The following is a 17022-nucleotide window of genomic DNA, read 5'->3' as shown; positions in this document are numbered from 1 at the left end:
AATAGGTGGAGTAAGGTGAGGAAATACCTGTGAGAAAAAATAGAAGCATGTTTTTCAAATGGAAGCCATGGTAGTTGTAGAGAAGAGCTACATGCCAGCAAATGAATGAGTTAATGTAAGTGCTGAAGGAGCACAATAAGGGCAGGATGGATTGAGCAGTTGACATGGACTTTACTAGATAATTTGTCCCTTGTGAGCTGTCTCAGCTGATGTCTGGAAGCTTGGGTGACATTATCCTGAAGAAACACCTCACCAGCCTGCTTATCCCGCTGCCCTTCTTCATTTTCCTTTTCCTCCTCTTCATGACACAAGTACGGGGGACTGTAGAGTAGATTTTAACTCATGGGCAGAAAGCCAGTTGAGGACCATAAAACTTTCCACCCAGGGATCTCTGTGGGAGACCTGATCATTAAAATCTGCCAGGCCTTTTAAACATCCCACTGGCCAACTGCCACCCGAATTAACATAAAGAAACAGCAGGACAGCAGGCAAAGATCAGGAAGCCCATAGACTACGATCAGACAAGTCACGGGGAGGGAAATTCAGCAGGGTTATGGGAACTCAGAGTGGCAGAAACCCTGATTCTCCTTGTGGGGCCCAGTGGTCATGCTCCTCCTGACCTCACACAGTAAAGTTTTTAATTTACCTTTTGGGGACTCCGCTGGATGTTTGGCAGGTTTCACTATTCCAAGAAACCACGGTAGTCACCCGACCAGTATAGGATGAGGACCCAGATTATATATTATTGAGGAGTACATGGCCAAATCTTGGGATTTATCTGGGATGCTTCAAACCTGCCGTCATCACCGCTCTCCTCAAAAAACCCACCCTTGACAACTCTGTCCTTGTAGCCTATCACCCCATGACAGATACCAAGGGCCCAATACTGCAGAAACCCAAGAGGAGTATAGAAAGTGCAGGGGTGAAATTAAAAAGCAAATTAGGAAAGCAAAGAGAGAGCATGAAAACATTTTGGCAAGTAAAATCAATATATTAGAAGCAAGAGAATAATTAAAGAAAGAGTAGGACCTATTAGAGACCATAAAGGTAATCTGTGTGTGGAGGCGGAAGACGTGGGTATGGTTCTTAATGGATACTTTGCACAAAAGAGAGGGGCGATGCAGACATTGCAATCAGGGAGGAGGAGTGTGAAATATCAGATGAAATAAATATAGTGAGAGAGGAAGTATTAAGGGTGTTATTTAGCAGCTTTGAAAGTGAATAAATCCCCAAGCCCGGATTAAATGTATCCCAGGCTGTTAAGAGAAGCAAAAGAGGAAATAATTTTCCAAATCTCTCTGGCTACAGGTGTGGTGCTGGAAGACTGGTAATGTTGTATCTTTGTTTAAAAAGGAAGAAATGCATAGACCGAGTAATTACAGGCCAGTCAGCCTAACCTCGGTAGTGGGAAAATTAATGGAGAAAATTCTGAGGGACAGGATAAATCTTCATTTGGAAAGACATGGACAGTCAACATGGATTTGTTAAGGGAAGGTCATGTCTTGATTGAATTTTTTGAGTTGGTAACAAGAAGGGTCGATGAGGGTAGTGCATGCGATGTACTGTATATGGATTTTAGCAAGGCTTTTGATAAGGTCCCACATGGCAGACTGGTCACGATAGTAAAAGCCCATGGGATCTAAGGCAAAGTGGCAAGTTGGATCCAAAATTGACTCAGAGGCAGTAAGCAAAGGGTAATGGTTGATTGGTGTTTTTGTGACTGGAAGGCTGTTTCCAATGGGGTTCCGCAGGGCTCAGTACTACGTCCCTTGCATGTTGTGGTATATATCAACGACTTGGACTTGAATGTTGGGGGTATGATTAAGAAGTTTGCAGATGATACATTACCCCTGTGCTCACTGACCTACACTGACTCCCAGTCCAGCAACGCCTCAATTTTAAAATTATCATCCTTGTTTTCAAATCCCTTCATGGCCTCACCCCTCCCTAGCTCTGTAACCTCCTCCAGCCCTACAACCCTCTGAGATCTCTGCGCTCCTCCAATTCTGGGCTGTTGTGTATTCCCAACACCGACTGGATCTGACCGACGCTACACGACCACATTAACGCTGCAGTGCCCCGTCGCCCTGCCACCCCACATGCACCCCAGGCCGACAGGAGGCTCGGGGAGCCTTTTTATAAAAAGGGAAATCCTACACAAGGGGACTGACACACGCAGCTTTGAATTATCAATGGAATGCGATGACCCGCCCAACAAGTTGCACTATACTACAGAGAGATAACCACCACCCCCCACCACAAAACCACCACCCCACATTTTTTTTCTGCATTGTCACCCATTACAAGGTGGGAGACCCCCGCCTTTCGCTTGAAATGCCCCCCATTCCCCCCCGACCAGAAGGCAATTTGTGGGAGATTCCAGTCGGGCAATGTCACAAAGCCCCTCATTTGCATGCGCCTGCCCCATTGGCCAAGGAGCCGGGTAGACAAGGGGGGGAGGGGTAGAGACAATGGAGGAGGCAGGGCATGTGAGGGATGGGCGGGACCCGGGTCTGCCCCACCCCCCCCCCCCCCTCAGATTCACCCAAACAAACACAATTTTCCCCAGCAGAAGGCAACTTGTGGGAGATTCCGGTCGGGCGATGTCACAAAGCCCCTCATTTGCATGCGCCCGCCCCATTGGCCAAGGAGCTGGGTAGACAAGGGGGGGAGGGAGGGGCAGGAACAATGGAGGAGACGGGGCATGTGAGGGATGGGCGGGACCCGGGTCTGCCCCACCTCCCCCCTCAGATTCACCCAAACAAACAATTTTCCCCAGCAGAAGGCAACTTGTGGGAGATTCCGGTCGGGCGATGTCACAAAGCCCCTCATTTGCATGCGCCCGCCCCATTGGACAAGGAGCCGGGTGGATGGGGGAGGCGGGGGGCGGGGCAGGGACAATGGAGGGGACGGGGCATGTGAGGGATGGGCGGGACCCGGGTCTGCCCCACCTCCCCCCTCAGATTCACCCAAACAAACACATTTTTCCCCACCAAAATTGGCTCAAGAAGCGATCTCAAAAGTATTGATTGGAAGCTTCAAGGATTTCTTGTCCCAATTGTTGATTAAATTTGGTATCTGATGGTTCTGATTGATGCTAATGTTAGCCTATATACAATCCTCCAAAATCTTGCTAAAAAGGATGAAGGGCACTTTAGTTTTTCTTGACTTTCTGCAATCATCATCATAGGCAAAATCGAGGAAGACTTGCTTCCACTCCTAAAGTGAGTCCTTTGGTGGCTGAACAGTCCAATACGAGAGCCACAGACCTTGTCACAGGTGGGACAGACATTCGTTGGGGGGAAGGGGGGTGAGACTGAATTGCCGCATGCTCCTTCCAGTGTCTGCGCCTGACCTCTTCACACTCGCGCCATTGAGATTCGAAGAGCTCAACACCCTCCCGGATGCACTTTCTCCACCTAGGGCGGTCTTTGGCCAGGGACTCCGGGGTGTCAGTGGTGATGTCGCACTTTACCAGGGAGGCTTTGAAGGTGCCCTTGTAACATTTCCGCTGCCCACCTTTGGCTCATTTGCCATGAAGGAGCTCCACATAGAGCAATTGCTTAAGGAGTCTCTTGAATGGCATGCGAACTATGTGGCCTGCCCAGCGAAGCTGATTGAATGTGGTCAATGCTTCAATGCTGGGGATGTTAGCCTGGGCGAGGACACTGATGTAGGTGCGCTTGTCCTCCCAGGGGATTTGCAGGGTCTTGCGGAGACATCGTTGGTGATATATCTCCAGCGACATGAGGTGTCTACTGTACATCGTCCATGCCTCTGATCCATACAGGAGGGCGGGTATTACTACAGCTCTGTAAACCATGAGCTTGGTGGTAGATTTGAGGGCCTGGTCTTCAAACACTCTTTTCCTCAGGCGGGCAAAGGCTGCACTGGCGCACTGGAGACGATGTTGAATCTCTGCATCAATATCTGCCTTTGTTGATAAAAAGGCTCCCGAGATATGGGAAGTGGTCCACATTGTCGAGGGCCGCACTGTGAATATTGATGACTGGGCGGCAGTGCTGTGCGGTGAAGACAGGCTGGTGGAGGACCTTTGTATTACGGATGTTAAGTGTAAGGCCCATGCTTTCATATGCCTAGGTGAATACATTGACAATATCCTGGCGTTCAGCCTCAGAATATGCGCAGACGAGGTGTCGTCCACGTACTGCAGCTCAACGACAGAGGTTGGGATGATCTTGGACCTGGCCTGGAGGCGGCGTAGGTTAAACAGCTGCCCACTGGTTCTGTAGTTTAGTTCCACTCCAGCGGGGAGCTTATTGACTGTGAGGTGGAGCATGGCAGCGAGGAAGATTGAGAAGAGGGGTGGGGCGATGACACAGCCGTTTGAAAGGTCCGGACGTGGATTGGATCTGTAATGGAACCACTGGTAAGGATCACGGCCTGCATGTCGTCGTGGAGCAGGTGAAGGATGTTGACAAACCTTTGGGGGCATTCAAAACAGAAGCCCTCACGGTTGACAGTATCAAAGGCCTTTGTAAGATCGAAAAAGGCCATGTATAAGGGCTGGCGCTGCTCCCTGCATTTTTCCTGCAGCTGTCGCGCTGCAAAGATCATGTCCGTGTGCCCTGTAGAAGACGAAATCCGCACTGTGATCCGACTTTCTGAATAACAGCAAAATCTTAATACAGATTAAGATTATGGCATATAAGGCAAATGTTCGAACAGCTTTTAGGAATTTTAATGAATATCACCTAAACTGCTGCCCTAACACGAGCAAGTTGATACTGTAGATTCAAGTGGTTATGAATTGAGGCTTCATCTGTTTGCCCACTTAGCTAGGCATAAAATATCCTATGACACTATTCAAAGGAGAGTAAGGGAGATCTTCTAGTGTTCTGCCCAACATTTTCCCCTCAATCAACATCACTAAAATAGATTATAGGAACATATTTCATCCCTCAAGCATATTCCGCCATTCAATTAGACCAATGCTGAATCTGTACCACAACTTCATTCACCTACCTTTGTTCCGTATCCCTTGATACTCTTACCTAACAAAAATCTGTTGATCTCAGTCTTGAAGATTTCAATCTCCACAGCTTCCAGAGAATTCCAGATTTCCACTACCTTTTATATGAAAAAGTGCTTCCTAATTTCATTTCTTAATAGCCTAGCTCTAATTTTAAGATTATGCCCTCGTGTTCCGGATTCCCCCACCAGAAGAAATCATTTCTCTGTATCGACCCTACTGAATCCCTTAATCATTTTAAATACCTTGATTAGATCACACCTCAACCTTCGAAACTCAAGGGAGCATGAGCCAAGTTAACACACGATGAAAAGCTGAAGCCCCAGTACAGATCCCTAGGAAACATCACTTGTCACATCCCGCCAATCTGAGCACACTCTTTTTATCCCTATTCTCTGTCTCTTACCTTGCAAATCTGGTCATTTATCTTATTGTTGTTAATGGGACCTTGCTGTGCACAAATTAGCTGCCGTGCTTCCCTACATTACAACAGTGACTACACTTCATTTACTATGAGCACATTGGGATGAACTGACATCATGAAAGGTACCTTACAAATGCAAGTTCTTTTTTTTTATACTTTAGTGGTGAATTCCAGTTATTGGTATTAAATTACATGGCAAGAGACATTGGCAAAATATGCCCCTGACATGATGCTGCTAACAAAGTTTGTTTTAGCAGTAATATATTTTTGCAGCAAATTTTACACTTCCTCCTATGAACAGAACACGCGAGTATTGGGGATATGCTGAGGAGGCCTAATAGAAACTGAGATAAGGGAAGAATGGAGCTCTTATTTTCTCTTCAAAAAAATAGCAAGTTCCTATCACAAGTTCCTATCACCTAGGGGACCGAGGGTCTAGCGAGAAGGAGGAACTGAAGAAAATCCTTGTTAGTCAGGAAATTGTGTTAGGGAAATTGATGGGATTGAAGGCCGATAAATATCCAGGGCCTGATAGTCTGCATCCCAAATTACTTAAGGAAGTAGCCCTAGAAATAGTGGATGCATTGGTGGTCATTTTCCAACATTTTATAGACTCTGGATCAGTTCCTATGGATTGGAGGGTAGCTAATATAACCCCACTTTTTAAAAAAGGGAGAGAGAAAACAGGCAATTATAGACCAGTTAGCCTGACATTAGTAATGGGGAAAATGTTGGAATCAATTATTAAAGATGTAATATCAGCGCATTTGGAAAGCAGTGACAGGATCGGTCCAAGTCAGCATGGATTTATGAAAGGGAAATCATGCTTGACAAATCTTCTAGAATTTTTTGAGGATGTAACTAGTAGAGTGGACAAGGGAGAACCAGTGGGTGTGGTGTATTTGGACTTTCAAAAGGCTTTTGACAAGGTCCCACACAAGAGATTAGTGTGCAAAATTAAAGCACATGATATTGGGGGTAATGTATTGACGTGGGTAGTGAACTGGTTGGCAGACAGGAAGCAAAGAGTAGGAATAAACTGGTCCTTTTCAGAATGGCAGTGACTAGTGGGGTACCGCAAGGTTCAGTGCTGGGCCCCCAGCTATTTACAATATATATTAATGATTTAGACGAAGGAATTGAATGTAATATCTCTAAGTTTGCAGATGACACTAAGCTGGGTGGCAGTGTGAGCTGTGAGGAGAATGCTAAGAGGCTGCAGGGTGACTTGGACAGATTAGGTGAGTGGGCAAATGCATGGCAGATGCAGTATAATGTGGATAAATGTGAGGTTATCCACTTTGATGGCAAAAACAGGGAGGCAGAATATTATCTGAATGGCAGCAGATTAGGAAAAGGGGAGGTGCAACGAGACCTGGGTGTCATGGTACATCAGTCATTGAAAGTTGGCATGCAGGTACAGCAGGCGGTGAAGAAGGCAAATGACATGTTGGCCTTCATAGCGAGACGATTTGAGTATAGGAGCAGGGAAGTCTTGCTGCAGTTGTACAATGACTTGGTGAGGTCACACTTTGAATATTGTGTACAGTTTTGGTCTCCTAATCTGAGGAAGGACATTCTTGCTATTGAGGGAGTGCAGCGAAGGTTCACCAGACTGATTCCCGGAATGGCAGGACTGACATATGAAGAAAGACTGGATTGACTAGGCTTATATTCACTGGAATTTAGAAGCATGAAAGGGGATCTCATAGAAACATATAAAATTCTGACGAGATTGAACAGGTTAGATGCAGGAAGAATGTTCCTGAAGTTGGGGAAGTCCAGAACCAGGGGTCACAGTCTAAGGATAAGGGGTAAGCCATTTAGAACCAAGATGAGGAGAAACTTCTTCACTCAGAGAGTTGTGAACCTGTGGAATTCTCTACCACAGAAAGTTGTTGAGGCCAGTTCGTTAGATATATTCAAAAGGGAGTTAGATGTGGCCCTTGCGGCTAAAGGGATCAAGGGGTATGGAGAGAAAGCAGGAATGGGGTACTGAAGTTGCATGATCAGCCATGATCATATTGAATGGTGGTGCCGATTCGAAGGGCTGAATGGCCTACTCCTGCACCTATTTTCTACGTTTCTATGTTACCAGTATGACAGACTGTTTCAATTGCCCAGAACAAAAAGCACTGTTGATCCATTTTGTAACAATAAAAATAGCAACTGGCTGCCCTGTTAGTTCACTGGGTGGGTAAATGTAACATGATGTAGTACTGATGCAAGTGTTGACTCCTGTTCCGCGCTGTGTTATTTAATCTCCACTGAGACAGCAATGGAAAATTTAAATTACCTTAAATTTCCTGGACGAGAAAGTGATTATTATTGATGAATGGGATTGCCGGAAAGTGATACTCACCTTGGGAAAGTCACATAGTTACTATTGGCCATACTCTTGCTCAAAAACACATGCAATTAAAAAAAAAATGAATACTACCAGCTTTCTCTGGTGTTGCTCACAATGAGTCGAGGTTTTAGGAAATCAGAACTGTTATGTCAAATAGCTTTACCAGATACTGATTGTCAACATGGAGGATGGTCTTGGGACCTCAAAGTGCTGGGAAGGGAGTCTGGAGTCTGGTAGTACTGGGTAGGGGTCTCAGGGTCTGGGACCATTAGGAAGAAGGTCGCAAAGTCCTGGGAATACTGAAGAAGGAGGTTTTAGGAACACTGGGGCCGATTCTTGGATCTGGGATCACTGGGAAAAAAATCCTGGGATATGAGAACATTGCGGAAGGAGATCACAGGGTCTCAGAGCATGCTGTGGCTCTGGGATCCAGTAGTACTAGGAATTTAGACTAGGGGTTTGTGATCATTAAATGTAGAGTTTCTAGGATCTGGGAATGGGGTTGGGGGGAGTCAGAGAGAAAATCTGGGGTGGGGGCTCTGGGATCCAGCAGGACTCAGGATGATATTTTAGAGCATTGGGTGGGGTAGAGTCAGAAAGGATTAGGAAAGCAGGGTCTAATAGCCTTGTGGGAGGGATGGGCGATGAGAATAAAACCCCAATAGTCATTTACCTCTTTTGAACCATCAGGCCCCAACCATATTACTGTCTATTAACCTTCTCCCTCAACCCATCAGTCTTATAGGCCACAGAAAATATCTCTGAGTTGTGCCTGATCGAAACATAGAAAATAGGTGCAGGAGCAAGCCATTCGGCCATTCGAGTCTGAACCGCCATTCAACATGATCCTGTACCACAATACATCAGCAAGTCTTTTTCTTTATGTTCCTGCTTTTAAAACATTTAAGTCTAGATGTTATGCTTCTTAATTAATTAATGGACAGAACATTCATGGCTGTGGGTGTGCAATGTTCTGTCCTTTGGCATGAGCAGAAAAACTGAAAATTTTGTGTATTATTGGTGGGTTTAACAACTTATACAGTCTTTAATAACCATACATTTCCATAAACAAATAAAAAATACCTCATAAAACATTCAAAAATTCATTGTCTGCGTAATTTCTAAGTTTAAAAAAAATACGTAAACATCAAAAATGGTTCAAAAGAAAGATTTGTTTAACTGAATTTTCAACAACAATAAACGGCAAACCATTCTCTGTAACCAGTAATTATTTTTATTCATCAGCAACGATACCTGTACCAAAATAATAGTTGCTACTGATCACATGGTGGCCTCTCACAGGTGCTGGTTGCCTATAAGGAAGTTTGTAACAGAAAAGCAAAACTGTAAATATGTATACAGTACATGTCATCAGTTGCCTGAAATACAAAATTTGAAAATTCAATCTCCAGACTTTTTCAAAGATTTTGGAAAAACAAAAAACTCAGATCCTGTCAGGATGAGGAAGCATCTTCACCTCCTATTGATACACAGATTGAACGTGGGAAATCCTGCAAACAGTATGCATAGATGATTGAAAGCTCTGAATAAATGTTATAAGTTAAAAATATACAGTCAAAGCCCAAGCCTTTGAGAGGCTGCGGCCTTAAAGTAAACTAAAAAAATCAATTAAGGTATTACCAGACATAAAAGACAATTTAATGGATAAATTTAATTATTCTGTTGTGAAATATATATTTTTAAATTTGTTTGAAACCTTATTTTGGACATTATAAGTTTCAATTAATGAAAAAAAAGGGACAATAAGTTTTTTTGAGGTATTTTGAGTGATTTAATTTGTTCAACAATGACAGGCAACTATTTACACAGAAATTAAAATATAAATGTTTATATAAAGAATTTCAGTATTAAATATTGACAGAAATGTAGTATTAAAATTGTGACTATTGGAATGGATGTTTCTGGGCAGAAATGTGCAAGAATTTTAAAAAGATATAGATAGATTTGAATTTTACCTTGCAAAACTTAAAAGGGTAAATTTTGCAAGGCAGAGCTCCTGGCATGGAGCCTCACTAGACAGGAGTGTGGGCTGCGAAACCTATTTTTGAGCTGTGCCACTATTTGATGGATTCCATGCTGGGAGCTTCACCTGGCAAATTTAACCTGAAAAAGTGATAATGTGTGACATAATGCAATACACTATAGAGATCTGTTCGCTAATAAAATATGAAATGTCTTTTTTAGCATTTTATTATAGAACTGCTGTTTGTTCTGCAGGTTTGGATCCCGGGACTGTGGTTATTACAGGTACAGCAGTCGATTCATTCTTCCAACCTCAGTTTGAACAAGTGGTTCTGGGAAAAGTAATTACTCGAAGCACCGAACTGGATAAGGATCTAGCACAAGAATTATTGAGCTGCGGTAGACAGATTGCTGATTGTCCTATTATCATTGGAAACACCATGTGCACCCATGATTTCTATGAAGGTACATGAAAAAAATGTCGCTGGCTGTGCTTTGAAAACCTGTACTAAATAAGCAACAACGTTTACATAGAAATATAACAATATAACATTTTAAACCTTCAAAAGCAGTGTAGTACATTATTATAGTGAGGAGATATAACCCAGCCTCAATCTCACGAACATAATTGTTTAATTGAAAGAATTCTTTGCTAATTTTCCCAAATTAATTGAAATGCTTAACAAAATCATATTTTTCTTTTTGTTGATACAGGACAAGGACGTTTGGATGGTGCTTTATGTTCGTTTTCTAATGAAGAGAAGTTGGAATATTTGAAAAAGGCATATAAAGCTGGTGTCAGAAACATTGAAATGGAGTCCACTGTCTTTGCTGCTATGTGCCATAGTTGTGATCTAAAAGGTAAGCATTGCTTCAAGATTTGTTAGCATAGAATTCGCTGGCACATTCTTATCTGTTGTCTTGAGAAAATGGAAGTGAAAAAACTTGATACTTCAGATATTTGTTTCTGGAGATTATTATCAGTTCATGGTTATTTAAATTCCTGAAGCCCTTAAAGTTTCTCATAAGTTTGATTCCTTTTTTACATTTTGGCTCTTTTCTTTTCCTCTATTGAATATCGGTCTTTCAATTAATTCTCCCCAAAAAAGCCATGAAATCAAGGTATCGAATTGTCTAGTTTTAGGACAAAATGTGAGTTTTTTTTTAAAGGTAAGCTAGAATTTTACACAGACCCAACTTGTCTGTGTAAATTATTGTGTGTATCAATCTATGGGCTAAGTGATTTATTTCCAAGGTGGAAATGTTACTCCAAAGACCAATAAATAAAAAATGGAAAACATTCGTGGATAAGAGGCAGAAAGAAAACTTGATTTTACACGTACATTTCAAGCAATTTGTCCTTTGCTAAACTATTATGTTTGGTCTATTCTTAAACTAATGCAACGGAACCTTTTATTTTCAGCTAGTAGCTCAAAAGTATTACTGCCGTCATTCTAAGGGTAGATTTTAAGTTGCGCTCCAGGAGAGCTTGTGTGCTACAGGTGCAGAGTGATCAGAGGATTGGGAAATCTGGCTGTGCACTTGTTTCCTGCTGAGCTGCAATTCTGTGGTTAGAGGGTTTGTACCTATTTGTTGCCATAGCCTCATTAAGGCCCCAGGTTACATGCAAAATAAAAAATAAGATAAAACCTAACATATTTTTGTGGCATTTGACCTTTTTTTTTGTGTGTCCCTTTGAAGTAGGAATAAGAAAAGCTCCACGGGCCAAGGAGTTCTTAAAGTGTAGGCTTTGCATACGGTTTTATTTGCAACGTGTAAAGTTTCTTTTCGAGAAAATGCTTTTTATTAGACATTTTTTCTATATTCTCAAACGTTTTGTTTCGGCTAAAACTTTGTGGTCTTATCACAGTAGTGGCATAACTGCTCAAAAGCGCATAATGTCTGTGCTGACAACACAAGGAATGGACCTCTGTATATTGTACGGTCAGCTCATTATCATATCCGTGCCACATTCCCTGCACAACTTTGGCATGCACAGGGAATGTGTTTATCATAGGCGTTGTATATCCGGCACAACAGCAGATTAAGGAACTGGAATTCGGGCAAAAATGTTTCACACTTAACACTGAAGCGGTTGAGGAAGTGGCAGCGTTCAGAGGGAAGGTGCATGCGTCACATCATTTGAAGGTCCCTGCTGCAGACATCAGGTTACTGAGGCCTTATTTGCCAGTGCTATTGACTTTATCACTTTTCCAATGGAAACCCGCAAGGATCAAGGCCTCTGTGCACCTCCCAAGTCCAAGGCAGTGCCGAAGCCTGTTGCTGGCCACGCTCAGTCCTCTACCAATCACTCCTGTTCTCCCTAATCACCCAACCCTCTCGATTGTCACCAACCCTTCCGATCGATTCCCCCCTTTCCCAGGACCTACCCGAGAGCCGCTGCCGGTGACACGCTGGCCCAGAATTGAAATCCCCCTTGTCGGCAGGCTGCCTTCTTAGTGCCCTTGTGTTAAGTATAGGTGCACTTTGAATTCAGATGGTTCAACAATGTTCACTACAAAAGGCCAAAGCTTTGTAAGCAATTACATATTTTATCTACAATACAAAGCAATAAATACTAAATAATTCCAGTTCCACTTATTTGGGAAATTACATAAAATCAGCATTTTTTTTAAAGTGAGACAAGTATATTATTAAATATATTTTCCCTCTCAGCTGCTGTTGTCTGTGTGGCGTTATTAAATCGACTTGATGGTGACCAGATTACGACTCCACATGAAGTTCTACTTGAGTACCAAAAGCGCCCACAGAAACTGGTGTCGACGTTCATAAAAAAACAGCTTGGGCTGTTAAAATATAATTGAAATGGTGTCAGTGTAAGCGGGAGTGTCTCAAACTGTAAATCGTATACAAGAATAGAATTCATGGTTTGTAAGAATATATAAACTTGACATTCATTTACAATGTTTCATTCAAAATCTGAAATATGTTTCCAAGGACAACGCACATAATTTCAAAACAATAATCACATTTTACAGTAATATGCAAAAGATTTACCTACATTTATTGTTGTAGTTTGTATGTAGGTAAAAACTTTCAGTGCTGTACTATAAATTATAATAAAAATGGATCTTGTTGTGATAAAATTATCAATGACATGCAAATGCCTAGCTAATCTCAGTTTATTTATGATGCATTGAAGGCATAACCCAATTTTTAAATGTAAGTGTAATTTGGTAGCTTAAATGCTTTTAATGAGAATGGTACATTTTCAAAATTACTGCTAAAGATCTGGCAAAAATAATATTTTTAATTACATGTAAATGTATTTACTTTAATAGGTTTTTTTTACATTCATGGAAAATAAATATATGATTGACTTTATGGGCTTTTTTTGAGAGGTTTATTATGCATCATTGTAAAATACCTACACTAATCAGAATGCTAACAGATCTTGAATCCTTGAGATCATAAATAATACGACAATTCTACTGAATATTTGAAAATGAAAACAAAAATGTCATAATATTCAGAATATTCATAATCCTTTCCTTTCCAAATCCTGGTAAACGAGGATTCAAACATTTACACACAAGATAAAAAAAAAATTATTTGGCAGAATTAAATTGACATGGAGAGAGGCAATACTTAAGGATGTATTTAATTGCCCAGAAATGGGTCTGCACAGCGTCCATTTTTCAGGCGCTACTCAGACTAAGGCCCCAATATGGCGGGCAGGAAGCCTGTGTATATTTCTGATCAGAAGTGAGCCATGCGCCATATCGGGTAAGAACAAATAACAGATGCCATTATTTGCCCATGCCTGAAGCTGGCATTAGCCCCTTTGCATGTACAAGTAAGGGGCCTAATGCCTGAGTGAGGTCCCCTCTCAAAGATTGGTTTGCCTTGAGGCAGCCAACGGCATTACTGGCTGCATTCAGGGAAACAAGCCCGAAGGAGCACCTGCTAACTAAGAAGGTAAGTAACTTACCTGAATGTGGAGCCACCAACGCTTCCCCTTCCCTTCCCCCCCCCCCATCACCATTGCCGCTGCCCCCTCACCCATTGCTGCCGCACCTGACCTAGATCATTCAATCCTCGATTGGGACCACTGGACCCACTTACCTTACATTTACGCAAGCAGCAGCCATAAACCACAGCCACCAATGGTAAAGCATAGGGAAGGGGGCTGTACCAAAGGACAGAGTCGGAGGAATGGAGAATTTAGGAAGGGTTTGTAAAGCTGGAGGAAGTTGCAGGGACAGAGAGGGAATTTAAACATGAGAATAAGGGGTAGAAATTGCCCTCCTCCGTTGATATTCGGCACTTTGAAGTTTTTTATCGGTCGGGGCGAATGTTGTGGAGGCTGCGGGGTGGAAGTGTCCTTGCAGCAGGTCAGCTGCCCGACCAGTCATCAACATCGCTGATGACATCAGTGCTAAGTGAATGTGCCGCGTCGCGCTGACGCATAACAACGTCCCTCCGCTTCAGTTAAAGGGGAGGGCCGCTGTTAGCTCTGCATATTTTTCACATCGGTTCACTGAGCCATCAGGGAGGGTTTCAACTGGGCCAGCGGCCTGGCACCTGAGACGGGGTGCCAGGCTGCCTGTTGGCGGCCCGGCCGAACCAGGCGGCATAACTGTTGGGCCAACCTGGCAGTCGGCCGACAATAAAAAATAAAATGGCCTCGCCGGCAGCACCACCTCCCCTTTAAGGGCGGCCAAGCTGCCGACCAACAAGAAGTGCACCAACAGAAAAAGCTGTTGGGGGCACCAACCGGCGGTGGCACCGCTCCCACAGGGCAATTCCGCAAAAGGGCAATTTACCGTGGGGGCAATTTTGGGAAGCGGTCAGCGACGGTCAGTAAGGGATCGGCATGTGCATGTTGCGGTGGGAAAATGGGTGGAGCGGTTCCATTTACAGCTCCGACCCTGAGGAAGGGCAATGCGGAGACTCGGCAGTCACGGGCCTTATAGAGAGGGACAATTTCGGCCCCTAAGAATTGTAAATTGAAGGCGTGAAGAACCAGAAGCCAATGTCAAAGGTCAGGGGTAATAAGTGAGCTGGACTTGTGATGGGATAGGATTAGGACTGTAGAGTTTTGGATGTCTTGAATTTTACGGGGGTGAAGGATGGGGGCCCAGCCTGGTGAGCATCGGAATAATAGTGTCTGGAGGTGACAAAGATATGGATCAGGATGTCAGCAGCAGATAGCTGATTTGGGGGTGGTGGCAGGTAATACTTCGGAGGTGGAAGTATGCAGTTTATGTGATGGAGAGGATACAAGGTCGGAAGCTCAGCTCTTGATTGAATAGGATGCTGATATTGCGACCTGTCTGGTCCAGCCTGTGACAACAGCTAAGGAAGGGGAAGGAATCGGTGCAGGATTTTAATTGCCCACGCGCCTACTTTCTGCTGCGGGTAGGGTTAAAATCTCCTCCCGAAGTTACAGCAACCAATCAGGAGATTTCCTGAGTAAATTCTTGGTGGATATCTCTGGTTTTTACACCACTCATTTAGCTTCTTTTCTAAATTAAGAACGTACATGTTATTCTGCTCATAAATTGTACATCTGCCACTCAGCAATGCCTTTTTCCTCCTCTGTATCACTTTCCATTTCTTCACTTTATTCCTAACCACTTCTAACATAAGAACATAAGAATTAGGAGCAGGAGTAGGTCTCAGCTCCATTTTCCTGCACTATCCCCATATCCCTTGATTCTCCTAATAATCAAAAGTCGATCGATCTCTGTCTTGAAAATACTCAATGACTGAGCATCCAATGCCCTCTGGGGTAAAGAATTTCAAAGATTCACTACCCTCTGAGTGAAAAAATTTCTCCTCATCTCGGTCCTAAATGGCCGACCCCTTATTCTGAGACTGTTCCAGCCAAGGGAAACATCCTCTGTGCATCTATCCTGTCCAGCCGTGTAAAAATTTTGTATGCTTCATCGAGATCACCTCTCATTCTTCGAAACGCTAGAGAATATAGACCTAGTCTACTCAATCTCTCCTCATAGGACAATCCCCCCCATCCCAGGAATGAATCTGGTGAACCTTCGTTGCAAGTACAGGAAACTCTCATTTATCCGGATCGCTCGGGATTCGGCAATTCCAGGTAAACAAATTTTCCGATAGGGCGAGTTTACATTTTAAAGTTAACATTTGTATATATATTTAACAACTCATTGAAAATCAAAATTCCCACAGGTATGTTAGTGATCGCCTACTTAATAGTCGCTGCATCTGAAGTAACTAATTGCAAGAAGAGTTCTGAGTGGTTTGAATGTGAGAACGTGTGAGGCAAACGGTTCATGCACGACAATCGTTTCTGCAAAAGGAAAGGGATCGAGTTGCCAGCAGGCATGTACTTGCCCCGGACTGTAATCACGGAGGGACGAATGCTGCACTGAGAGTGGCTGCAGGTGGCCTCGAGGAGGAGATTGTCTAACTCCGGGGTTCCAGTGTCTAGCTCTCCGGGCTGCGTTCTGTGCCTGGAACCCGGTGCCGGGACTGCCCCCGTTCCCAACGTCAGCAGCGGCCGCGAGAGACAGCAGCTGCAGCAACGCTCACACACACACACACACACACCAGCAAAACAAGGGCAGAGGAGGGCGAACTTCTGTATTCAGTTTTTAGATTTTTACGGTACATTTTCTGAGTCCTTGCTCATGGTGAGTGTCACGTTGTGCAATTGTTAGTGATTTTGCAACAGAAGGATCTGGATATGATATATGTCGAAGTGTTACGTGCAGGGCCGCCAGCCGGTGAGAAGTGGTGACGCAATATTTTAAATTCCGTCACAGTGGGTTTTCCGTTAAATCTGTATCTGGATAAACGAGAGTTTCCTGTATATCCTTCCTTAGGTAAGGAGACCAAAACTGTACACAATACTCCAGGTGTGGTCTCACCATGGCCCGATATAATTGCAGTAAGACATCTTTACTCTTATGCTCAAATCCTCTTGTAATAAAGGCCAGCATACCATTTCCTTTCTTAATTGCTTGCTGTACCTGTATGTTAACTTTCAGTGATTCATGTACAAGGACACCCAGGTCCCTCTGAACACCAACATTTCCCAATCTCACACCATTTAAAAAATCCTCTCTTTTTCTATTTTTCCTACCAAGGTGGATAATTTCACATTTCTCCACATTATGGGCCCAAGTTTCCACAAGAAAAAAAACGGGCGCCCCTCCAAGCTGGGCACCCGTTTTTCACGCCTAAAACGGCGCCTAAAAAAAATCCTCGGTATTCTCCACCTACTTGCAGGTCCTCTGGCCCTCGGCGCAGCCAGCACGAGCTGTGGGG

The 17022-nt window shown here is 43.5% G+C and overlaps 2 protein-coding genes across 2 annotated transcripts in view; one reads left to right on the top strand and one right to left on the bottom strand.

The window, feature by feature from the left end:
- LOC139259807 (uridine phosphorylase 2-like) overlaps positions 1 to 12613 on the top strand; it is a 55191-nt gene extending 42578 nt beyond the window's left edge. Inside the window, exons 5-7 of the mRNA XM_070875604.1 lie at positions 10006 to 10215; positions 10465 to 10611; positions 12427 to 12613. Coding sequence (XP_070731705.1) covers positions 10006 to 10215; positions 10465 to 10611; positions 12427 to 12575 — 506 coding nt within the window. The 3' untranslated portion in view covers positions 12576 to 12613. The remainder of the gene's footprint in view (positions 1 to 10005; positions 10216 to 10464; positions 10612 to 12426) is intronic.
- LOC139259806 (coiled-coil domain-containing protein 148-like) overlaps positions 12352 to 17022 on the bottom strand; it is a 217185-nt gene continuing 212514 nt past the window's right edge. The window contains exon 17 of the mRNA XM_070875598.1: positions 12352 to 12557. The gene's annotated coding sequence lies outside the window, so the exon portion shown is untranslated. The remainder of the gene's footprint in view (positions 12558 to 17022) is intronic.

The sequence above is a fragment of the Pristiophorus japonicus genome, chromosome 3 (genome assembly GCF_044704955.1).
Source record: "Pristiophorus japonicus isolate sPriJap1 chromosome 3, sPriJap1.hap1, whole genome shotgun sequence".
Lineage (NCBI taxonomy): Eukaryota > Metazoa > Chordata > Chondrichthyes > Pristiophoridae > Pristiophorus > Pristiophorus japonicus.
This window is presented reverse-complemented; position numbering and strand designations above follow the sequence as displayed.